Source organism: Rhinolophus sinicus, chromosome 15 (assembly GCF_057876585.1).
Source record: "Rhinolophus sinicus isolate RSI-liver-muscle chromosome 15, RSI-T2T, whole genome shotgun sequence".
NCBI lineage: Eukaryota > Metazoa > Chordata > Mammalia > Chiroptera > Rhinolophidae > Rhinolophus > Rhinolophus sinicus.
In genome coordinates this window covers 40,354,881-40,380,908 of record NC_142515.1, presented here as the reverse complement: position 1 = coordinate 40,380,908, position 26,028 = coordinate 40,354,881, and the positions used below count along the sequence as shown (strand labels likewise).

General features: G+C 35.2%; 1 protein-coding gene across 39 annotated transcripts in view; it reads left to right on the top strand.

The window, feature by feature from the left end:
* Positions 1-26,028, top strand: part of ANK3 (ankyrin 3) — a 593,532-nt gene that overhangs the window by 526,240 nt on the left and 41,264 nt on the right. For 33 of the 39 annotated variants that reach the window (XM_088792001.1, XM_088791998.1, XM_088792002.1 and 30 more), the window contains 9 exons: positions 836-990; positions 16,831-17,042; positions 18,337-18,544; positions 19,602-19,698; positions 20,264-20,492; positions 21,116-21,241; positions 22,003-22,125; positions 22,563-22,589; positions 23,680-23,761. In XM_088792001.1, the coding sequence (XP_088648127.1) occupies positions 836-990; positions 16,831-17,042; positions 18,337-18,544; positions 19,602-19,698; positions 20,264-20,492; positions 21,116-21,241; positions 22,003-22,125; positions 22,563-22,589; positions 23,680-23,761 (1,259 nt within the window). The remainder of the gene's footprint in view (positions 1-835; positions 991-16,830; positions 17,043-18,336; positions 18,545-19,601; positions 19,699-20,263; positions 20,493-21,115; positions 21,242-22,002; positions 22,126-22,562; positions 22,590-23,679; positions 23,762-26,028) is intronic. The other 6 variants (XM_088792017.1, XM_088792016.1, XM_088792019.1 and 3 more) reach the window with 1 other exon arrangement.

Genomic DNA, 26,028 nt, shown 5'->3' with positions numbered 1-26,028 from the left:
ACAATCCAACTACATAAACTGGGTGTGATTGTGGCCTGCTTACTTTCATTCATGTTTTTTAGCATTTATCCTACTTTAAAATTTAACAAAATTATTGCTGTGCTTGATTGGCTATCTTCAATTTGCAGCCATTCTTTCACATTCTTCTGCAAAAGGACACTGTCAAAAATTAATAGATTATTATATAACAATTGCAAACCAACAAGTGCTTTTTCAGAAAATTTAAATATTCCCATGCAGGTTATATTAGAGCTAGGAGATTAAACTGCCCACTACCATTTCACAAATTAAAAATCAGAAACTGTCTTAACTGCATAGGCCATGGAAGTCATAGAAACTGACTGTTGAAGGGAGTGAATTATTATATTGATTGTTTTCTGACTAAGGGGAAAAATCAGTAATCTTCAATGTAGGAAATTTACAAAATTCCTTTTTTAAAGAAATGACTGTGTCCTTTTAAGTTACTAGCATTTTATATAATATACCAATTGTGTTTTTAAAAATGGACCAACTTTCTTATGATCTATTTTTATAATTTTCAATTCCTTGAATCAAAATTCTTTTTTTTTTTTTGTGCTGAATTTTTTCCCCTCATTAAATCAAATGCCTAACCTATAGTAGGCTCTCAAGAATTGTTTGTGAATGAATGAATGAATGATGCATGTTTTCAGGCTTCTAATATTTAATTAGCAAATGATTCTGCAGCTTTGAAATCATTCCCAACCTTAGTGGCACCTCTGATTTTCAAATGAGTTCTATTAATGAAACATTTTATAAAGTATGATACTATAAATATGTTTAATTTGATACCAAAATAATGTGGATTTTTTTCCAGCCCTGTCATAGTGGAAATCCCTCACTTTGGGTCTATGAGAGGAAAAGAGAGAGAACTCATTGTTCTTCGAAGTGAAAATGGTGAAACATGGAAGGAGCATCAATTTGACAGTAAAAATGAAGATGTAACCGAATTACTTAATGGCATGGATGAAGGTAATTATGATGGCTCCTTGTTTCTGTACATGTCTGCAGGCAAAAATCAAAGGCATGACTTGACTAAAGTAAACAGTCCTTGAATTTCACACATTTGTATTTCAAACAGGGAATCAGGTTCCTGAGTATTTATTGCTGTTTTCTGTTTCTAAGGCATGAAGCTCCATTTAATCTAACAACATTTTTTCCCCATAATACTAATGTACAGATATTCTGATGATTCATTCAGTGTTTAATCAAATACATCAATCTTTCCAAAACCCAAGAAAGTTTTCTAAGTAAAAAATGTGTAAAGAGGGGTGGAATAATAATGGAAGGTATGCAAAGTATGCAGAGAATTTTTAAGAAAATACGTTCACATTTTATTTTTGGAATTATAATTTCCGGACCCTTTCTTTGATCTGTTTTCTCCAAGATTATTTCAGTATTCTGAATTTTTAATTTCCCTTGAGCTATAATCAGTTTCTTTTTTAAAAACTAAGTTTTATATTATTTATTGGGGTCTTTGGTGCTTCAGTATCTTATTCTTTGACTTAGTAAGACTGATATATAGCTGAGCCCGTCACTTTTTTGTACACACCTTTCTACAGGCTATCTGACCCTTAGAATCAGCAGTTTTTCTTAGTAGACATTGGCAATAGGCTCGTTTTAAAAGTAGGTGCTTGATGCAGAGTTTTCCTTAAAAAATGTGGGAAAAAAAAAGCAATTAGAGCTTAAGCTGACCATAAAATAAAGCTAATCTTTATACTGACTTCGTAATCACTATAAAGTCAGCATTTGTTTTAAGTAGCAGCTTTATTGGAGCTATAAGTCACATACCATCAATATTCACTCTTTAGCGTTTAATACATTGGCTTTTGGAATGCTTTCGGCACAGTTTCTCATTTCAAAATGTGGACAAAGAAGCTAGACAGACTCAAGGGTGTTAGAGGAATGACCATGGGCAAATTCTTAGATCTCTATGAGCCCCTGTTACTTCTGTAAAATGGAGATTTCCTTCCTTACTTTATAGGGTTGTTGAGAAAAAAAAATAATTTTGTGATGCACTTATAAAATACAGCCCTTGTTCCTATTATACTCATTCCATAGAAGAAGAAACAATGCCATGCCTAGAAATAGAAATAGAACTTTCTATTTAAGTAAGACATAGTTAATCATAGCCAACCCAGAATTTCAAGATGTCTTTACAGCAAGGTAGGGAGGAAACTGATAATTGTTGGATGTCTAGCATTCATCAGGCACTGATAAATGCCTTTATATGTGAATATTTAAAATGAAAGCATGTCCTATAGGTAGGAAGTTTTGATCCCACTTTGTAGTAGATGAAGGCACTGAAGTTCAGATAAGTCAAGTAATTTATCTAAGGTTACCCCAACTAAGTAGCACCAGGATTGAAATCTAGTCCTACCTGTTTTCAAAGACTTTTAACTATATGCCACATATTTTAGAAATGTGTGTCTTGTGGAGAAGAAAATAAACCGAAAGAGGAAAATGCCTACAAACCTAGATATAAAGCTCCAGAAGTATAGTCATTGTAAATGTTACACAGGTAATGAGTACCCATTAAATGTCCATACATAATACTGATATTTGCATCACATACCATCCATAATTTCAAATGATTTCTCATGGATAGGGACATGCAATCATAATTAAGATTTCTAATTTTTCTTACCCTAACTTATTTTAAAGCATGAAATATACTCATTCTCCTATAAGGAAATTTACAAGCAAATACATTCAAAAGTTTTTAAAAGAATAAATCCTAAAAAGATAAATTGAATTAGCATTTTGAAAATAATGAAAGCATACAGATGATTCACGATAAAAAATGGAGAGAAGACAAGAAATGGGTTTTCCATAGAGGATAGTTTTTGTTTGTTTGTTTGTTTTAAGGAAAATAAAATGAAAGAATATTTTTATGTATCCAGTATTTCTTAAATGCTGACATAGAATACTAGTTTTTAAAATGGAACATCTACTACACAGGATTTTCTTCTTTTTAATGGATAGCTACCTTGATAGTGTAAGCTTCTAAGGGCAGGGTATGTGTCTTAATCATCTTTGAATCACCGGTAGCAGGCACAAGGCTGATTTGGTCACTCATCTAATCCTGGTGAGTGGTCAGAAGGAGGAACCACATTATAATATGTAGCCCTGGACCAAAGTTCTCATCGGTCTATTTCCTCTACCCAAACTTCATTAATCTCTGGAGAAAAAATAATAAAGAGGAGCATTTCCTTTAAGGAAAGTTCTAAGAAAGGAACACTCTTCTAGGAAGCATATTGAATATTCTAAGACAGTGCTGTTCAATAGAACTTTCTTCTATTGGAAACATGCTGTGCTTTCCAACAGTAATCACTAGTTATCACTAGTCACTAGTCAGTCACATGTCACAATTACTCTTGAGTAATTGAAGTGTGACTAGTGCAATTCAGGAAGGTAATTTTTAAGTTACTTTTAATTAATTTTAAATAGCCACATGTGGCCAGTGGCTATCTCATTGGACACTGCAGTTTTAGCGAAAACATTGTATATTCTAGTAATATATTCTCCTTCATTTTTGAGTATAGGTTATATAGTATGTCCTATCAGGCAGAAGTAGAATTTTAAAAAATACTTTTAATGTTTATTTATGGGAGTGACTTCCATGATTTCATGCCTACATGTTTTCATTTTATTTTGAACAAATCAGTTTTCAAATAGAAGTTAGTCATATCTTTGCTTAGACAAATGATGCCCCAAACATTGCCAGACTAAGATGTTTTAAAGAAATGATGATACAGCCTTCCGTCCTGGATTCTATGTGTTATCTTGGAAATAGTAGATAGAGTTTCTATGCTACATTTTTAAAGACCAGGTAAACTTTGGTTCCATTTTAGACAATTAAAAGGAAATATAAATACTTCTAGGTTTAAGGAATCAAGCACTGAAGGCCACTGCAGCAATAATGAGGACTAAATTTTCAAGGCACAGTGGTACTTTTCATGTATTAAATTTGTAAATAATAATAATGAAGGAACTACTACACACCTTTTATCACTGAAGCTCAATTAATCAGATTTCATACCAAGCTCCACTCTTCTGTTCCCAAAGACACTTTATTCTTATTGGAACATCCCTCCTCTAAAATCAGATGGGCAGAAATAAAATCAGTCTGTCTCTCAGAAAAACCAACCCTTCTATTTCCTTCAAGGTCCAATTAGTCAAAATTTTCATGGGAAGGGAAGCATAAGCACAGTTTAGGAGGTTTCGTGTTACATTCAACCCTTTCCACTCTGCTTCCCTCCTTTTTTGTTCCTGAATAGTTGTTAATTAGCAGGATAAAAATAGCACATAAAATACACCAGTGACCAGATCACTCAAGATTTCCTTAAAGGAAACGAGAAATAAATCATTCTGTTATTTTATGTAGCCTATTAATTTTTCCCCAGTTATTAACAACTAAGTCGAATCTGTCATCTATGGCAAGTGACCCTTGATAATATCTGTCATTATAATTGTCTTCTTTTTAACTCTCTTTTTCACTAATGAATTCTATATGCTACTTTATATCTCATGTATTTACCACTTTTATAACCAATCCTGTTGCAGTCTCTTCTCTGCAACTTAAAGCACAAGTATTTAAAAATCATCTTAGCCAATATTTTGATCACTGATTTTTACTAAACAACACAATTGCATTGTAAGGATTAGATTATGGTTCTATAGTATTTAAAAACTTGCAAAGATTTTCCATGTGCACAATCAAAGTTAACAGTTAGAATAACTCCAGGGAAAGACAAGTTCAAGGGGGAGGATAAGTTGCCCAGTGTAATGTGGTCAGGTCATTAGAAGCATGAGCTATGGACATCACATAGACCAGAATTCCCAACCTGGCTCCACCATTTACTAACTGTGTGACCCTAACCAATCAGTCTCTGTAAACTTGAATTTAAAATTTGTAAAGTGAGTATACCTCATAGGGAAGTAATGGGGAACAGATGAGCTAATATATGCAAAGTTCTTCCCACAATGTCTGATACATGAGAAGCACTCGGTCAATGTTGTCAGTCACAGTAGCCATGTACAGTTGTGCAGGAGAGCAAGTGGGGGTTGAAATCTTGCCTCTTCCACTTGCCAAGCCATATGCTCTCACACTGGCCTGCAAAGCAAAAGGGCACTCTTATCTAATTTTCTCAACACTACTGCCTAATATCCAAGCCACGTACCTACAGGGCTGTGTCTGTTTAACTGAGCACCCTTTTCCAAATCACACAAAAGACTATCAGTGCTAGTGGAAGCCCTGGTCACAGGCGATGATGGTGACACTCACCCCGTCATCACCCACTCAGGAAATAGTAAATAGACAGATCTAGTGTTCCAAAATCTGGACTTCTGATTCTAGATCTAATTGGTTTTCTCCAGTGCTCCTTTGCCTTTGTATGTTCTCAAATGAAGGATGTCTATGAAAGTTCTTTGTGTGGACAAAAATGTTACATAAATGTCAGTGGCTATGTAAATTTTCCATTACTAATCAGGTACCGCTCTAAGTTCGTGTATGACTCCAAAGGATATGGTATGTGTTCAGAAAAAATTGTCATTGCAAAGTAAGGTGGAATTAAGAATTCTTTCTGTTAGCTACAAGCCCAAAGACAAGAACATCAGTGGATATGCTAGAGGAGCAGGTGTGTCAGCAAAGCTCAATTGGAGTAAGAGGCTAGAATGACACAGAGGACAGTTGGTCTGGGTGTGAAGAATCTGCTGTTACCACTAAGGTATCATGTGGCAGGAGCAACGTTTCTCCTTGGCAGCAGTCATAGATCTTGTTCCAGCACTCGTCGATTCACGTTTTTGCAACAGAGATAAAGATACCGCAAAACAGAAAATATTCATTCTGCTCCCCCCAAAAACATCATCTTTCAAGTGTACCAAATCGAATCCATTTTGTAAGATTAATTAAAACCTTACTTTAATTAAACTCACAAAGTTCAATTAAACATGTTTAATTTGTGCCTCCAAAGTCAGACCCAAGGGGTATTTTGTAGTTTGCAGTTATACTGGACCTGGGAGTATTTATTGGTAGAAGAATCCTTCTTCCTTAAATGTCTTAACTTAAAAATTGAAGAGACTGAGGCATGCTCTAATCCTGCACTGTTCAGTACAGTAGCCATGCGCTCCATATGGCTATAGAGCACTTGAACTTGGGCTTGTACAAATTGAGATGTGCTGCAAATGTAAAATACACCAGATATATGAAGTTAGTACCTCCCCCAAAATAAATAAATATATATATAACTTTTACATTAGTTACATGTTGGAATGGTAATATTTTGGATATACTGGCCTAAACATAACATATTGTTAAAATTCATTTCACCTATACTTTTTTATTTTTCAGTGTGGCTATAAGAAAATTTAAAATTACATATGTGGCTTGCATTATATTTCTTATAGAGAACACTGCTCTGGACAGTGTGCAGACTTTATTTTACACATCTATTCTGTTTTAAAATCAAAATCATTGCTAACTAAGTATCACAAGTCTACTTGGAGGATATATGAATTATGCTATGATTTTAATATCCCAATCACTGTATTGGAACAAAATGTTGCTGAAGTTCTCCAAACACTGTTATAATGCTAGGAAAATATTTTGTCGCTTGTTGTTACTGCTAAACTTTCAGATGAGAGCAAATTAGATTTTAAGATAATACATTTTACATTAAATGCTTACACTACTTCGGAAATTGAAGCAGGAAAGGACAGTTGGTACATACAATGTTATGTAACAGAAAATAAATTTTCCATAACTTATTATCTAACTATACCAACAATATTTTAGAAACAGACTTCTCAATTACATATTGCTGCTTTGGTTCATTTCAATTGAACTTAGCTTGTTTCTCATTTATCAGCCATGAGACAGATAGTAATTCTAAAGTGTCCTGTTAGATTGTCGAAGTAGTTGAGCACCAGAAAGTGAAATATATAACTTTCTGTTGTACACAGCACCATCTGTTGGAGAAATCTATTCACAATTTTGAAAAATTCTGGAGGAAAAATTTAGAACTGAATTTAAATTAGGATTGTAGTTGGGGTGCAAAAAAACAACAACGAAAAACAGCCAAAAATTTAAACGAACCATACCATAATACTAACTTACATTCACATACTTGCCTCACCCTTCTCTTCCAGGAGGGCTTCTCTAAACTCCAAACTAAGTTAGATCCACCTGGTAAATATGTCCACATCGCCAGGCCTGTCTTCTGAACTTTAGTATCTTTCCTTGGTGGGCTGTAAGTCCATGAGGGCAGGGACTGGTGCTGACGTGTTGACAGCCATTATGCTCAGTGCATAGAACAGCTCTTGGCACAGTGTTGTTACTTCATCATAATTTGTTGAATGAATGGAGAAATGAACGAATTATATCCAGGCATATGCCCCCACTTTTGGTGACACCTTTCCTCAGCAATTCAGAAACCCAGACCCAAGAGAGAAAGCAACTTTGTAAAGGAAGGGATGTCACAACTAAATAGGGCAAGGAGGTCTAGGGGGCAGGAAACGAGTACATAATAATTAAATACTAGTTTTCTATTAGGTTGGTGGAAAAGTAATTGAGGTTTTTGCAATTGTTTTTAACCTTTTAAACCAGAATTACTTTTGCACCAACCTAATAAAAATAACTTTAAGATATATGATTGTCAGAAATTATATGGATTGCTAAAACTGGAGGAAGAAACAAACAGGTATATCATTGCCAGACGTTCTGCATCCTTAGCACATAATGAATTGTGCAAATTAATGCTGATCAATACAGACATAAAGCAGATTTCAGAAGTGAATAAGAATGTGAGTTAATTTACTAAACTTGTAGAGGTCTATGAGACCTCTCTTTACTGTCCTTACAACTTTTCATGAATCTAAAATTATTTTAAAATAGAAATTGCAAAAATTGAAAAGTTTCCTATTATGTTTACATTGAGGGATAGGATCAAGTTGTATTATTTGAAGGGTTTTCTTTTCCTGTAACATCCTGGGTGGGCTTGTTACAAAAGATGCATATTCAGGATGAAGCTGAATTTTAATTCCAAAGAAATGAGTGTCTATAACTTTATGAAATATTTCAGTGACTATATTACAAGCGCTCTTTATTCCACATTCTACAGCTAGAGTTGAATATTATAGATTTATCTTTTATTTACTTCATTTCTCCCAATTTATCTGATATTTAATTTTCTGTAACTGGTGAAATTTTCCTTTAAAAATGGAATGAAATTAAAATGATAGCAATGCAAATTTATATACTGTAGTGTAAAACAGATGTAGTGTGATAGTTAAAAAAAGGAAAAAAGAAAAACCAAACCTTAGAACTGCCAGAGACTATCTCTCTGCCTTTCCTCTACTCTAAAGCTGTGAGATCTTGGAAGGAACATGTAAGCTAAGTTATGTGAACAGAATTGTGCTTGTGGTTTTCTATCATTTATCTATTATATCCACCCAGAGGAATTTTTTCTTATCCTGATGTTAATAAACAAGAAACGCAGCACTCAGGGTTGCGAAACTTTTACAAGGTCCAAGCTCACGGGTTGGGGAGCTGGATTTGAACCCAAGGCTCCTGTTTCTAGTGGCTTTCCACAGACCTATACTAGCTAGCTTGCTATTTCAAATTCTAACATTCTAATGCTCCATGTTTTTCCTCTATGCTTCAATAGCAAATACTCTATTCTTAGATAAGTCAGCTGAACAGAACATTTACCTGACCAGAAATTAAATCTTAGATATAGAATTCATCTTTTGTGAAATTGAGGTTGTGTTCTTCTACAGGCTACTAACACTCAGACCTTATCAGGTCACAAACAGCCTTCAGAAAACAAATTTGATGTAGGAAACAAAATCATGGTCCCATTCAACCAAGTTACCGAGACAGTTAATCATTTGCATGTAAACGTGAGGCAAACCCAATCAGGATGATCATTTGAAAGCTTGCAGTTACTCATTTAGTGGAAACATGATTTCAATTCTGTTATTTATGCTTCACTGTATTTGATCTCCATAACCATTCATATTTTCAAGTCACTTTATGATGGATTTTCTGTCAGAAAATCTCAGTTACAAAGACTGCTGTCCCACCTTTTGCAAATAAAGAAACTAAATGAGTTATAAGGTATTTAAGAAAATTATCATTAATCAGAAGCAAGAAAGCTGTAGAACATTAGTGTCTATTTCTTGTAATCAGGGCTTTCTGCTCAGAGTGGCCCAGTATGAAGTCCCTTTGTCACCCTTTGGACCAGGGTATTTGCAAATCTATTCATTACTCATCCATTTATTAACCACCACTCATGTGCCAAGTAGCCTGTAGACGTTGTGTTAAATAGTCGTTGAAGACCAAGTTTGTGTGACTTCATCCCTTCTCCCCCACCCCGTTCCGAGACCTAGGTTCTAATCTGAGCTCCAAAGCAGACCAGTGAAGTCAATTTGGGCAAGTCACTCAACCTCTCTGAATTTTAGACACCTGCTTTACCATAATGCTGTGTGGCTCGAATAGTAATTGACCTGCCAGAGTGTAGACATTCAGTAAGCATAAATTTTAACCTTCCTCCTGGCTCAAACTGCCTATTACAGAACTCACCTCTCTCTCTTTTCCCTTTAATCAATTTTTAGTAAAAACTTTACTATTAACAGATTAAAAAGAGACCGTGAGAAAGGTGGACTCTAGGGTCCTTTCATGTTCTTTGGCATTATGAATCACCTTGAAAGGTAGAGATCTTAAATGTCATGCCCTTTTCTCCTTTAATTCTATAGCTACAGGTAGCCTTTTAAAAAACAAAACCACGTAAAGATATTTATTATTGCCCCATAAGTTCCTCTTCTCATACTGTGCTATCCTTGAGTCGGTTCTCATAGCACGCGGTTGTCATGTTTTTAGTCATTTGGGTTCTGACTTTGTGAGGACAGGTACCTCGTGAGAATCTATTATGACCTCCCCAAATAGGTCAGGTCATAAAGTCACCTGAATTGAATGGGAAAAGCAGGTGGTTAGGTTCCATCTCTGGCCTACCTAGTCAGAATCTCCACCACAGAAGCATAGGAATGTATGTTTTTTCTATGTAGCACTGGTGTTGCTTATGATCTGGCCAGTTTGTGACACCTGCACTGGGAGCCAGGTTCTCTGGGTATGTATGTGATACGGCATCACATTTGTGCTGCAGATTATTTTCTCGGGTTTATCTCTGTATGTAAAGGGTGGAAGCAAAGAGTCTTGGCAGTATTTTCCAGCACTCTGGCTTAAGTAATAGACCATTTTTAAATCTAAATACATATATTCCATCTTGGGAGGAACATTGGCATTGTTCATTTTTACATTATCAGAGTTTATTAGTATTTGCCTGGAAATCTGCGATTCCTGATAAGTAGTCCCCCACCGCTTTCCATGGTTTCAATTACCTGCTGTCCACTGCGATGTGAAAATATTAAGTGGGAAATTCCAAAAATAATTCTTAAGTTTTAAATTGCATGCCATTCTGAGGGGCGTGATGAAATCTTACTCTCTCCCACCCGGGATGTGAATCATCCATTTGCCCAGTGTATCCACGCTGTATATGCTGTCCACCCCTTGTCACTTAGTAGCAGTCTTGTTTATCAGGTCAGTTATCAGAGAGAGAGAGAGAGAGAGAGACCACATTTATATAACTTTTATTACTCTATATTGTTAATTGTTCTATTTTATTATTGGCTATTTTTGTTCATCTCTTACTGTGCTGAATTTATAAATTAAATTTATCGTGGGTCTGTATGTATAAGGAAAAAACACGGTATATATAGAGTTCAGTACTATCCAAGGTTTTCAGACATCCATTGAGGGGCTTGGAACATATCCCCCATGGATAAGGGGGGACTGCTATATACCTTGTTAGTTTGCAACACAGAACTTTCAGAAGAGCTTTATATTCTAACAAGTTTTTCATTCAGTTCAGGTAAACATCCATTAATTTCTACTATGGTTTTAAAAAACAGGAAGACTAGAGCCACTGTCATGAACAATTATTTTTAATTAAAAAAAAAAATTAAATGAATCAACAATAACCATTCTCTGCTACTACATATATTTTAGAGCAAGATATAAAGAACTATTGCAGTTACTTGGTATGAAAAGTGAGTCTCATTAATTCCCAATTGATTTCTTTGTTCCGTGGATACTAATTGAACACCTACAATGTGCCAGGCCTCAATATCAAACAACATTTAATAATGGGATTTAACTGTGGTGACTGTGCATTTTATGAAAAGAAAATCAAATTTTAATATACATTAATGATTTATCAAAATTATAAATATAATGAAAAGCCTTGTGGTAAGATTTTCATGATGCCAGGTAATGTGGCCACAAGTCAGGGCTTCACAGTAGCTGAGTGTTGAGACTCTTTTCGTTGCCTCTTGCAACTTTTAGTCAGCTGGGTCTTTATTACCTGTTTTCAAACATTCAGCTAAGGTCATTGCACTATTGTATTTCAATTTCCTTTTTTTAAAGCAAGAAATAGAGTAAAAAATGTGCTTGAGTTGAAATCTATGTTAAAACACTAGTAGTCCGTTGTATTATTTGTTTTATTTGTATGTACAGAGGGTGCCAAAGTATATATACACATTTTAAGAAAGGAAAAAACTGTATTAAAATTGTAATACTCTATATATACTGATAAAAATGAATACAAGTCATGTGTATACATTTTTTGGGCACCCCCAGTATTATATTGTTATATTTATTTTTCAGTCGTAGTATTGGTAGCATTATTACCTACATAATAACACATGCGTAAACATTCATTAAATTATGTATTATAAATTTCCTCTCCTCTTTTCCCTTCCCCTAATTTTTATATAAATTATATGACTTCATGATAGATATGTAAAGATACGATTAGTCAGTTGTATATTTTTTGTGACGTTTTCATTTAACATACCTTAAAGATTTACATATTACAACATATACTTCTACCCTATTCTTTTCTTTTTCAGTTACAGTTGACAAAATGTTATATTACTTTCAGGTGTACAGCATAGTGATTAGACATTTATATAACTTACAAAGTGATCACTCCAACAAGTCTAGTACCCGTCTGACACAATACATAGTTACTACAATATTATTGACTCTATTCCCTATGCTGTACTTTACATCCCCATTACTATTTTTATAACTGGCAATTCGTGCTTCTTAATCCCTCCCCCCTTTTCACCAATTCCGTCAACCCCCTCCTATCTGGCAACCATCGCTTTGTTGTCTGTAATGTATGTGTTCATTTCTGTTTTGTTTGTTAGTTTATTTTGCATTTTAGATTTCACATATAAATGAAATCATGTCTACCCCACTGCACAATATTCCATAGTACAAATATATCATAATTTATTTCACCTCTGTAATATTGAGGCCAATAAGATCTTATGATAGGTTTTCATGTCATAAGAATTCTGTAGTGACTACTGTTTTTCACCTCCTCTTGCCTCCTCACATCACTTACTATTCACATCATTTATTTTCCTACTTATTCAGATATCTTAGTCATAGCAGCCTAACCTTCAACTGTAGCTCTTGAAAATATTATGCTTGTTTTTATAAACCGCTATTTAAATGATTTTTTAAATAATTTTTACATTTCTATTGACTTTCATCCTCAGGAAAAAATACTTTAAAAATATTTTAAGTCTACATATGAAGAGAACATAACCTAGCTAAGGGAAGATATCATTTCATCGTGCAGAGCCCTGGGAATCTGAGTAATTCAAGAAGGGAATGAATGTATGATTCCATTTAAAGAATGGTGCATGGGACTCAAATGTCTAAAATGCCCACATTGGTTGTTCCTTTGGGTTGAGGCTTATCTTTAAAACACCTATTAAAATACACAGGGAAGGTCAATAAGTTTTAATAATGACAGAGGAATTGCTAAACGCTTTAAAATAAAGTGAGTACAACACAGAGGGTCCCTGAACCATTGGCAAATTCTAAAAGATGGTCAGAAGTTGAGTGTGGAGTTAGAAATCTGAGCTTCTCCATTTACCCCTCATCTGCAACATGTGAGATATACACACTCACTTTATATTTGGGGTGACTTTAATGCTTTATCAAAGGTCATACAACATAAGTGAGGCCAGGCTGCCTCCACTACACAAAATGGCAGTTCTTCCCAAGCCATTGCTATTAGTTTCCAGGGGTGATACAGCTGTCTCGGCCTTAACTCCTCACAAATGCATGTACACATTCCAACAATACTTACACACAAACAGCTCAGCAGTGCATATTATTACCACAGGTCCCCAAAAGGTGCCTCACTCCCCCTGGCAAGTCCAGATTGATCTTGAGTAAAGTTCATATTCACAGGATATACAGCTTGTTACATGCAGTCAGGAAGTCTGTCTTGTTTGAAGGATGTAATTTCATGTCAGTCTTCTTAAATTGCTTATCCTCTGTGGAGTCCTAAGCCGTTTCTAAAGGGGAATATAATCACAAGCTTGAGGTGGAAAGTGAAAAGAAAAAAAAAAAAAAATATATATATATATATATATATATATATTTAGCTCATGATGGTGCACTGCACAGCAGTTTAACCAAATTACCGGAGCTTTCTCATTTGCAGCATGAGTTATGAAGTCAGAGAATTTAGACTTTCAAAATAAGCCATATCATGAAAATGGAAATATATCTGCTCTGTATGGAAAGTCTTGTATTTTCTGTCAATTCCTGAACGGGTGAAAACTTTCCCAGTATATTTTCTCGAGCAAAAAACTGTTTGATTCTTTCCTTTTTTTTATACTAATTTTCTTTTTTATTCTTTACCTTTGTTTTATTTTTCTTTCATTAGGGACTCAGTATTTAAGTTTGGACAGAACACAGAGGAAGGAGATGGTTAGTAAACAAAAAGGACCAAAATGCCAGTTTCACTTTTAATCTGGATTGAACCCTATTTCTCTCCTAGTTGATCATTAATTTGGTGCTCCCAATTAATTTGGTGCTCCCATCTCAGAGCTTGGTGGGTAATCTGTAAAATGAGAGGATGTCACTGCTCCATTTACCTAACCATCCATGTTACCACTCTACAAATTTCTGTTTGGAATAAGCCATGATCTCAGCCTGTGTATCTAATAAAGTAGGCAGACATGTTCATAGTTCAGGGATGGTAGGACGTGCTGTATGTATCAGAGGTATGAAGAGAGGCTTATGTGAGTAGCAAACAACAAAAACAACCAACAGCCCTCCCTGAAGCTTGGGAGTTTTCCTTTTATTTTGTAACAAGTAAAACCACCTCAGTAAAACCCAAAGGTTTCACCACCTCCTCCATTTCCCATCCTGCTAAAGTAACCAGTGCTAATGGCTTAGAATGTTTCTTATACAAATTTATCTTGTAAGAACATATAAATATGCAGATTATATTTTTTTTTCCTAAAAAGAATCATACTATGCATATTGCTCCATATCTTGCCTCTGTCTTCACTGTATATATATATTTTTTTTTCAATCACTACCTGCCTGGTTCCCACCTTCCCTCAAATCTCTCCTCTGTTACCTCCTCAGAGAGGTATCATTTATATGATCATCCATGTAAATAATAACTTCTCCTCCCTATCCCCCCTCCCTGGTCACATTCTATTTCCTCCCCTCAGTTTATTTTTTTCTTCATGTTTGTTTAATGATGTAAGCAGTGACTTTGGTTTGCTCTCTACTACATCTGCAGTGACTAGACTAGTGCCTGCACATAGAGGGTCCTCAGTAAATACTTGGTAAATGAATGAATCTGAATCATTCTATTTACTAGCCGCAGACGTGTCTAGAATGTGGATGAACCGTGACTTTTACTATAACCATTCCCTTATTGGTGGGCATGTGGGCTCTTTCAGGCTTTAGTCATTATAAGCAATGCTGCTTTGCATGTGCTTGTAAGAAAGATGTGAGAAAATGGGATGGCTGGCTCCCAAGACAGGCACATTTTCATTTTGAATAGATGATGCCCAATCACATTGTCAAAAGATTGTTGTCATTCATACCCCACCTGCAATGAGTGAAAGTACCTGTTTTCCCAAAATTTTCTCTGGACAAGATGTTATCAGTCTTTAATCTTACCAAGAAGCAGGTGTGCAGGGAGATGGTATCTGGTTTAATTGGTATTTCCATGTAAATTATCAAGTCTGAACATTTTAAGATATGTTTATTGACATTTTCAGCTTCTGTGAATTGCTTGTTTGTAAGATTTTGCCATTTTCTCTTGCCTTTCTCATCTTACCAACTTGTAGCTGCCATTAGTATTGAGCGTGTTAATCCTTTATTTGTCGTGTGTGTGGCTTATTATCTTTCCCAATCTACCTTTTGTCTTTACTATTTGTCTTTACTATTTTTATCATAGAAAGCTTTATATTTTTATGTAGTCAAAACTTCCTTTTAGGCGTCTGGCTTTTCCATTTTGTATAGGAAAGCTTCTCCTAACCAAGGCTAAAATATGTTCTTCTGATTTTTTTTGTAATATTTTAATTTTTTAAAGTAGTTAAGTCTTTTGTCCAGCTGGAATTTTTATTTACATATGATAATATGTAGTGATTTAGCTTTGTTCTTCCAAATAGATTTTGAATTATGTCAACACTACCTTTTAAATAAACTGATTTGAAGTTTAAATATGACTTTGATTTTAAAATATTCATTTAAATATATGATATATAAGTAGATATATATGGACTTACATATATACCTGTGTACACGTATAGAAATTTGAATCTATTTCTTGATTCTCTATTCTTGTCCCCTTGACCTATTTGTCTATAATGTTGTATATTCCTATATGTCTCTCTATATAACTGTTTTATTATGATACTTGTAGGTAAGTTTTTAAATCATAAATTCTCCCTCACAAGTCTACTTTTCTAGAATACTCTTGGCTAGTCTCAAATATCATTTCATAGAGTTTTTAAAATCATTTATTTCAATTCAACCTATCAACTTGCTGCATAAAATCTGGCTTTTGATAGGTAGGAGATGCATCTGGCTGCACTATAGCGGATGGGCTGGGGTAAGGGGAGGTGAGTGGCAGGGAGATGGTACGGAAGTGGTCTCAGTAACCCAGGCAGCCAGAGCAGGGCCTGAACAGGAGGTGGCAGGAGAGGAAGCTGTTTCCAAAACACAGAGAATCAACTGGACCTTAACCTTTAGAAGTGACGTATTAACGGAAAGTGAGTCACAGCTATTAAACAAGAGGACTGAACAAACTGTAAACCCTTTGCAAGAATTAGGACTGCAGGAGAACTAGGTTTGAAGGTAGACAGAATGGAAGAAGATGTGTCCATTTGTAAATAGGTTGAGTTTGACATAGGCGGGCCATTGGTGGGAGACAGAAATTGGTGATGATGTTACTAATCATTTGGGTAATTTAAAAATATTTTAAAGAGGTTTTCAAATAAAGTTGTAGAAACTTTCAGAATATGTAAGTCCTTATTCACTTTCTTGTGGAACCCTACTTTTTTCTGGCTCATTCCTATTTTCGGCTGCTTAAGGGAAAATTATTATAAATAAACACAGAATGGAGTATCTCTTCTTGAAGACTAGAAATTTGTCCATATGGTAAAATGCCAGATTTTGAAGATGTTTGTTCCTGTTCAGTAGAAACATTTTTGTACAATACTATGTGTGAATATCTTATAATAGTTTTGCAAAGCTTGATGTTATTTTAAGGTCACTGTAGTTTTCTATTTATCATAAAAACTCTGCTTAGACTACTGAATATAAATCTTTTTAGCTATCAAAATTACACATCGCTTTATCTGAAGGTATTGTGCAAATAGGCTTATTCTCACGCCTTTTTCATTCATTTGTCTTTTCAGAACTTGATAGCCCAGAAGAGTTAGGGAAAAAGCGGATCTGCAGGATTATCACTAAGGATTTCCCCCAGTATTTTGCAGTGGTGTCCCGGATTAAGCAGGAAAGCAACCAGATTGGTCCCGAAGGTGGAATTCTGAGCAGCACCACTGTACCCCTTGTCCAAGCTTCTTTCCCAGAGGGTGCTTTAACCAAAAGAATCCGAGTGGGCCTCCAGGTAATGTTCACAAACAGTTGTTTTCCTTGGTACATGCAGAGAGCTCCAGGAACTATAGTCGTAACTCATCTTAATGATATTGCTAATCAAAGCATTAGGACATCTTGGGAACCAGTAACCTATTTCAAGTGAAAAGCATTCATTAAAAGTTAGCTCAGTGATTATTTTAAAAAGGTATGTATTTTAGGGTTTTTCTCTGTCAAAGTATTACCTGGTTTCTGATGAAAGATTTTTTTTTTTTTTAACCAAAGGTTTTTGGTCTCAGTATGTGGAGCCGAATTGAAGTACCAAAGAGTAAATATACTATTAAAGCAACAACCCATATTTGATTTGGTTTATAATATGCCACTTCATAAAAATTAGTAATAGTGAAGCTTGCAAGAAATTTGGGTTTAAGTAACTCGTAAATGCTGGGTTTTATCCAAACCAGTTGGAATTTGTTTTGGTTTGGAAAGCTGACTGGAAATCTTGGCAAGAAGGGTCTTTCCTGTATTTGTTCATTTCAGTTAGACTAAACCCGTGCTTAACCAGTACTTTCAGTTAGACTGAACCCGTGCTTAACCAGTTTCCTTATTGAATAAGGAAAATAACCTGAAATAACTTAATTTCTGTTGTTAATTAATATAGTAATAAATAGTTTCCCTGAAAGTTCATGTTCTTTTTGTGAGGCTGGCTTCTCATGCCCAAGGAGTTGGGTTTTTTAGAATCAACTCTAAATCCTGAAAAGGCCTTTGGTAAATACTCGGAGCTAAAGAGACCACCTTACATTTTAGTGGAATGAAGTTCCCTTCAACTGTCTCCCATATTGAATATTTTACCAAAGCAAAGAGACACCAAAAGGAAGAAGTTGGGCTTTCTAGGCTAGAATTGAAATCATGAGTGCCTTTTTGTCACGTAACTCTGAAAACCTCAATTTTTACATGGGTACAAATTGCCTTTGTAATGTTTTACTGAATGTCCTGCATAGTTTTAACATCTATTGGACTCAGCATTTGTTGTCCTTTCCTTTGGATTAGACTAAGACTGCTGTGAGATTTGATTCCCTCTTTTGCACACAAGCCCATATTGTCTGTGTTCTATTGGGAAAATACTCAAGCTGACTGGTTCCTGCTACAGTGTTAGGTTGTTTGGGGGTTTTGCTTGTTTAACACCTTCCTGCAATAGTGAGAAAGGATGAAGGAGAAAGACATCTTGTGGGTTGTGTGGTTTTGGTTTTTTCCTCTTCACTTAAAAAGTCAACTTTCTGTTGAGAGGAAAATGTCCACTTACATGTAAGGTCCTTTCTCGTCACTAGGCTCAGCCTGTTCCAGATGAAATTGTGAAAAAGATCCTTGGAAACAAAGCCACATTTAGCCCAATTGTCACTGTGGAACCAAGAAGAAGGAAATTCCATAAACCTATCACGATGACCATTCCGGTGCCCCCACCCTCAGGAGAAGGCGTATCCAATGGGTACAAGGGGGACACGACACCCAATCTGCGCCTTCTCTGTAGCATTACAGGTTGGTTACGTTGTTGCTGTACTTTCTGTTGACGCTAGCATTTGCAGTAATTCCGTACAGAGATATGAAGCCTTTGAAACCTGCATGCCAACTTTATGAGTAGAAAAAAAAGGAGTGAATCATTTTTACTTGTCCGTCACCTACCTCATTCCTTTTATCCTTGTCATCGCTGCCTTAAGATGTTGATAATCATGTCTCATTGAAAATTCAGTAATATCATTATCTTGCTATTAGTTTTACAATTAATACTAGCACCCTTTTAAGGTTTTTGAGGTATTATTGAATCTGCTGGAGCATCTAGGTAATCTCTCAGTGACTTAGACAGAGGTGGTGGACCCAACCACACCCTTTAGACTACAGGAAATTGGATGGACATTGCGGGGAACAAAGCTCCCACAGAGCACTGGGCATGGGAAAGAGCAGAGTACGTGCTTCTTCTCACCTACTCTGTTAATGGATGTAACCTAATAGACTAAATATGCAAGGCTTAGGAGAACGCATTTTGTGATAAACACCTGGAATCCAGAGCGCAATTCATTATTCAACCTAATATATATTTTTTTTTAATTGCAAGTCAAAGATTAAGATAGGTTGGGGTTTTTTTGTTTTGTTTTTAAGAGTAATTTTAATGTCTGATTCCCCCTTTTTTCCTGGAACATTAAGTGGTTCAGGCAGTACAGATGAGCTTCTTCCTAGCTTTCTTGATCTTGCCTTTTTAAAAATTAAAAAAACAAAAGCATTATATTGTCTAAGACAACAAATCTTTCCACTTACAAATTGCACTTCTAAAATACACTTAGAAATTGTTGTTACCCCAATTTTAAGCCATTCATAGGTAGCCAAACAAACAGAAAAGTAATTTATTTTAATCTAATAATATCTTACAAGGAGATCACTATAAACTGGTAAAAGTATAAAAGGAGAGCAGAGAGGAAAACTACCTTCAGTGCATGTCATTATTTAAAGTGTTGAAGTTTTGCGAGTTACCCACTTTGTGGGAAGAATAGGACAGTAATGCAAATGTTAAAGTCAACGCTATCTGCTGTTGTTCTCACAGGAGGCACCTCACCTGCTCAGTGGGAAGACATCACAGGGACGACTCCTTTGACATTTATAAAGGACTGTGTCTCTTTTACAACCAATGTTTCAGCCAGGTATGGAAATAAAGGATTCCTGAAAGCACTAAGGAATGAGTTGTATTACCTTTTGGAGAGTAAAAAGTGTTGTGCTCAGTACTAGTTTGGTAATTTTGATGGTGACGTTGGATCTAACTCAGAAATTTAAAATTCACTGGGATAAGTCATTTTACCCAGTTCTTACAGGAAACCATTAGGAGCTAAAATTGATTCTTCCAATAGCAACTAATTCTTAGCAAATAATTCCTAAATACTGGTAGGATTTTTGTCCCATAAAATTACTTAAAAAGAAGGCTTGTCACAGGTATGTGTAAGAGGGTAACAAGAATTGTATGGGAAAAAGAGAGAAAATCCTTAGCATTTTCTTAGCAAAATTATAACAAATAATAAACGTAGAATTTTCTGTGTCTGATAAACAGAGTAAACATCCTTACTGTTTATTTAAATGAATAAGTCAATGTTTTGGTTTAGTACCCTTTATACTCTAATGTTTTTAATGGCGAAATTTTTTAAGATATGACATTTAAATAACTCCATTTTCATACTTATATGTTTGGTTTTGGTTTGGTTTTGTTTTTGTCAGATTTTGGCTTGCAGACTGCCATCAAGTTTTAGAAACTGTGGGGTTAGCTACGCAACTGTACAGAGAATTAATATGTGTTCCATATATGGCCAAGTTTGTTGTTTTTGCCAAAATGAATGATCCTGTAGAATCCTCCCTGCGATGTTTCTGCATGACAGATGACAAAGTGGACAAAACTTTAGAGCAGCAAGAGAATTTTGAGGAAGTTGCAAGAAGCAAAGATATTGAGGTACTTTATACAGAACAAGTTCATTCAATTCTATCCCTCAGATATGGGGTTTTATTTTGAGACCATAATAGCACTCACTCTAAATGTCAACTACATTATTGATTTTAGTTTTTGTCTAAAATTTTTTATATAAATTCGTTCTCAAATTATTTTGTGTTTTTGAGGTTATCTTAGTGGGTTAAAGTGTAGTACTAATGACTCTAAGTCATGGTCTCCAGCTTCCTGTAGCTACTTGAGTTATCTTATTTTCATGGTCACTGTCTATACACATCACTATGATTTTCCTTTCTCAAACCCAGCCGTCGGATAAGCATCTAAGAGTTGGGGGGAGGGGAACCTTTCAGAGTCTATCTGAGTAAGTAATTGACATCAGACCCTTTCTTAAACATGTTTAAAATTGCTAGAATAAAAATATATACTTCTGTCTTGTGCATGTCCATGACACAGTTTTCAATTACAATTATTGAATTGTGAGCCAGTAGTAGAACCGTAGAAGTAATTTCCTAATAAGGAGACAAATGTAGCATAGGAACACGTCATTCTTTTAATGTTATATAACTTAAAATCTCAAAATTCTTTCAACTAAAATTAACATTAAATATGTATTTCTTTTTCTCTAAAAGGTTCTGGAAGGAAAACCTATTTATGTTGATTGCTATGGAAATCTGGCCCCACTTACAAAAGGAGGACAGCAACTTGTTTTTAACTTTTATGCTTTCAAAGAAAATAGACTGCCATTTTCCATCAAGGTAAATCGTCTTCAACAGAGACTCTGTGATTAAAAAAAAAAAAAAAAAAAATGCTCCTAGAGAATTAAAAGATGAATTAATGATTTATTCACTTTGAAATATCCCACCCAACTTGAACTCATAGGAACAAGGTCAGATTTTGCCCTACTTCTACCTGAGTGTACTTTCCAAATAGGAAATCTTTTTTATTAGTTAAAGGAGTTTTTACCATTTAAAGAGCTACTCATTTATGTTTAAACAAATGTTTGTAAGACCAATCTAGAGTAATAATATGCATCCTATCTGGTTAATGCTCAGTAATCATAATAGTGGATGAAATCGAAATTTAGTATTTAAGTTTCATTTCTGATGTAGCCCGGGGATATTCTGGAGAGACCATCTTCTTCTTCAGAGAACAGAAAGACACATGACAATGATTTACTATCATTATTATTTGCTATTATTAGTGTTGCTAAAACTGAGGCTTTGAGAAAAAGAAATTGTTAGACAGGAAGAAAATGCATACAGCCCAGAGTACACAATGAATTGTCAGAATAAGACAAGGAGACACAACAACCTGTGTTTAGACTAGGAATTGAACATTCTAAATCTTGCTGAGTTTAAATGTGATCACCTTGGTTGATGTGTAATTGTTATGATCACCTTTTCCCTTTTCCTGCCTCTTGAAGAGCTCCATAAAACAAACATGCTTAGCTCTTGTACAGACAGGCATCCTCAAAAAAGTCCCTTTCCGTAATTGTCAACTACATAAATTCTTCTAGATTAGAGACACCAGCCAAGAGCCCTGTGGTCGTCTGTCTTTTCTGAAAGAACCAAAGACAACAAAAGGACTGCCTCAAACAGCTGTTTGCAACTTAAATATCACTCTACCAGCACATAAAAAGGTATCTTTTAATAGTGGTTTATTTTAACTTTCTTTCCCTGGTGTTGAAGAAGTGGGCCCTTGGTATGCAATTAAGGAATGCTTTGTAACATGATTAAAGCTCTTGAAACTCGAGTTTTATTAGTCTCTTTGTGTAGATTGAGTAAGTCTTGTTACTGTGGTGTCAAATTCTTACAGTTTGTATGATGGAGTCCTCTGTTTATTGCTTCTGCTTCTGCTGGTAGCACATAGATTATTATGCTTTCAAATAACATCACATTAATTTGCCGTGGATGTACAGTTCTTGATAATTTTTGTTGGCTTCTTTTGATTTGCTTTGCCTTCTAAATCAGCTTGCATTTTGTGCTCCCTACTGAGTCCTTTTCATATCCTGATATTCTTTTCCCTGCTGTCCATTATAATATTCCTTGTCTCTGCAATGCATCTTGGAACCAAAAGGAGACAGAGTCAGATCAAGATGATGAGGTAATATGAACACTTCTGCTTTTACTCTATCAGAGATAGAATAGAAATTGAATCTGTATAAAAGAAGTTGCAGAGGGCTGAAATGTGGGAAACGTATTTATTATATTTTTGCAGATCTTGGCTTAAGTGTGGTAAAGAGTATATATTTTTCTTAAAGAATGGTTTACTCTTCCTCCACATATACATAAGAGTACTTCAGTACATTCAATAAAATCACAATCCAGCTAATGATTTAAAAAAATGAACTAAAGTTCTTTAAATATTTTTAAATGGGAAAGATTGGCATATATAAATAAATATACATTTGTGCATATTTTCACCTAGTATCAACTGTTATAACTTTGAAATCAAGATCACGGTTAATATGTGAAATTTTAGTGTATAAATCAACTTTTGTTTTATATAATGTAAATATGTACTCAGTGGCTATTGATAAACATTTTATATTTTATTTAAAGAAATTTATCCTGGCCATTTATTTAAAGGTATAGCTGTTCAATTAAGCTTTGAGTGAATTTTTCCTTACAAGTTATCTAATATTTCTCCAACTTAGATGATAATTGGATTTTTAAAACTCACCCCTCAGTAATAATAAATATAATCAGCAGACTTAAGACTCGGTAACATTATTCCTAATAAAGCATTAACCTGTTTTTAAACTCCTCATCTATACTTTATGCCTATTAACATATGGAAGCAACAGCAGTAATGAGAATAATAAACTTTGTGTGCCTTTTTTCCTAGAATGTACTCACATAGAGTGAGTGTACATTGTGATTGATATATGTGCTTTCGATATGAATGAACATGGAAAAATTTGCTGCTCAGCATCCGAAGTCTCTGCAACGCTCGTCTTTTATTTGTAGTTCCCTGTAGTCTGCTGTGTTGGTGCTCATATATCTGCTAAACGATGGGTTATTTGTTTGAGACATTGGGGTGGGGTTGTAGAATCACATTTTCATGAGGAAAATCCATAAGAAGAAAAGTAAGGATAAACAAGATATCAACATAACATCCTACAGAATATTTCTACACTGCGCAGCTGTCACAAGGAAGTTGGATATAGTCTGTTTTTGTTTTTCTTTTCCAGGCTGAAAAAGCAGATAGACGACAAAGCTTTGCATCTCTAGCTTTACGTAAGCGTTACAGCTACTTGACTGAGCCTGGAATGAGTGAGTTTCTAACACATTTACTAATCTATGTGGATTTTTATAAGAAGAGACATTTTTTCTATACAATCTCAGTTTGGGGGTCATTTGAAAACCAATGACAGAAGAAAAATTTCCTGTAAGAAAACTTTATCATGAAATCTAAGTAATATATTATACATAGTTGAAGATATAAAGCACAAACACCCCTAAATCCTAGCTTCAAAACAGTTTTTAAAGCCATTATTTTTATTTTTTTTACTGTTTTTTACTTAGAAACATCTATTGCTTGTCTTTAAAAACTTTGATTTCAGTTTGATTGTTAACTATGCAAGGAAATAATGTTGTAGTGATGTTGCTTTAAATCTGTGCTCAAAAGAGAAAATATTTACTTCTATCCATGCGAGATGGTAAAAAGGATGATGAAGTAACTTTAGTTGTCATCTCATTTTTCTTTATGTCAGTAGGTCATCATATCTTAGTAATGAATCTTTTTCTTCCCACTTTGAAAGAATTATATTTTCTTACCTTCTTGAGGTAGCATTTGTTTACTGATTTCTTATTTCCTCCTTTCCTCTCTCTTTCTCCCTCCCCTCTGCCCATTCCTCCTGCCTTTTATTAGATCAGTTCCAAGGCTATCACTAGATTGGTTAAACTCTTTTCTTGTCTCAGTGATTATTAATATTTTGTTCCATTGCTAACTGGCTTGCGAGTATAAAGGTATAGATTCATTCAGTCATATCTATTCATATAGATTCTCTCTCTGTGCCCCTCCCTCCTCCTTCTCTTTCCCTCATCCTTATAGTTATTACCTCTGGTGATCACTGCAGCCCTCAAGTACTCCCCTCCCCCCATAGGAAGTCGGAGTATAAGAGTAACACTGTGTTTGATTGATATAGTGGTGCCACTTTAACCATCAGAGAAAGATTTGTACAAAAAAAATTTTTTTTCAAATTAGTGAATCTTTTCTAGCTATTTCCCATTACTCGCAGAGACTCAAGTTCAGGGGATTATTGAAAACTAATCAGGAAGAGCCACAGCTTTGGTTTTTCCCACCTTTCCTGAATTCTTGTTTCTGTGGGCCAACATAGCACATAAAATGTACAAAAGGAAATTACTTAATGCTGGTGGTCTTAATATAATCTTCTGAGTCCAGCTCCTTCACTACTTGGGAAGTGTCTACATTCAGACACAAAACAAGGAGCATAAGAAAAATGAAGCCCTACTATATGCATGAATGTTCTTCCAGATCTAATTTTTTTCCTCTAGCAAAATGTCTAAATCCTTCCAAAATCATAAAGGCTGACATTAACTCTCATTAAACTATTAATACAAGGCAGAGAAGGTGTGTGTGTGTGTGTGTGTGTGTGTGTGTGTGTGTGTGTGTGTGTGTAACTAGGTGGTTTTTCAATACAACTACCTTTCCTAGGTAGAAGTTTTCCTTGGAATACTACTGTTTGCCCTAAAGCTCAGGCACTCACTGGGCAGCTGGTTGGGAATCCCCAGCAATATCCTTAAGCTTTGTACAGGCTCCACGGACCAGCTACTTTAGGCCAGAGGCCCTCTAGGCAGGTGAACTCCCATCTTATTCTGGTCCCTAAAGTATTTGGGGGAGGGGGGGAATAATGAGTTATAAAGGCAGGTGTGTGCTAAGTCAATTGAATTTTTCCCACTTATGAAAGTGTTGCTGCTTTTTGGTTAATGTCAGTTAAGGTATATGTAGCTTGTCTTCCTTGTCTTTTCATAGAGAAGGATACTTTCTTCGGTTTTATGAATGAGAGCGTAAGGGTGGTGAATGGAGGAATGGAAAGGCCTAAGAGGGGCTAAAAGAAAATGCATGGCCCCTGAATTGGTTAGAACTCCAAGCAAATGCAGCTTTTCCCTCATCGCCCTGTCCTTTCCATCCCCCCCCCCACCAAAACAATAATAAATTCTTGTGTAACTCAGTGCCTGAAATCCAGAAATTCCCTTTGTTATAAAGGGTATCATAAAATTTGTAACCAAATAGTAAGTTGGCTGTTTCATGCAAAGTATAAGACCGCAGACGTGGTGCAGAAGACTTCTTTGCTTGATGGAGCCAACCTTCAATGATAAAGGAGAGATACACTGCCAGTTTCTGGTAGTTATAAAAATAAATTCTCTTGAGACATTAGACTGAGCCCAAATCACTGAATTGAAGGAATCGCCAGACCTTCCACTTGCAACGTGGTGTTTCTAACCGAGTTTGGCAATATAATACTGAGAATTATGGCCAAGAGAGGTTATGAATGGGTGAGATTTGCTTTAGTTCC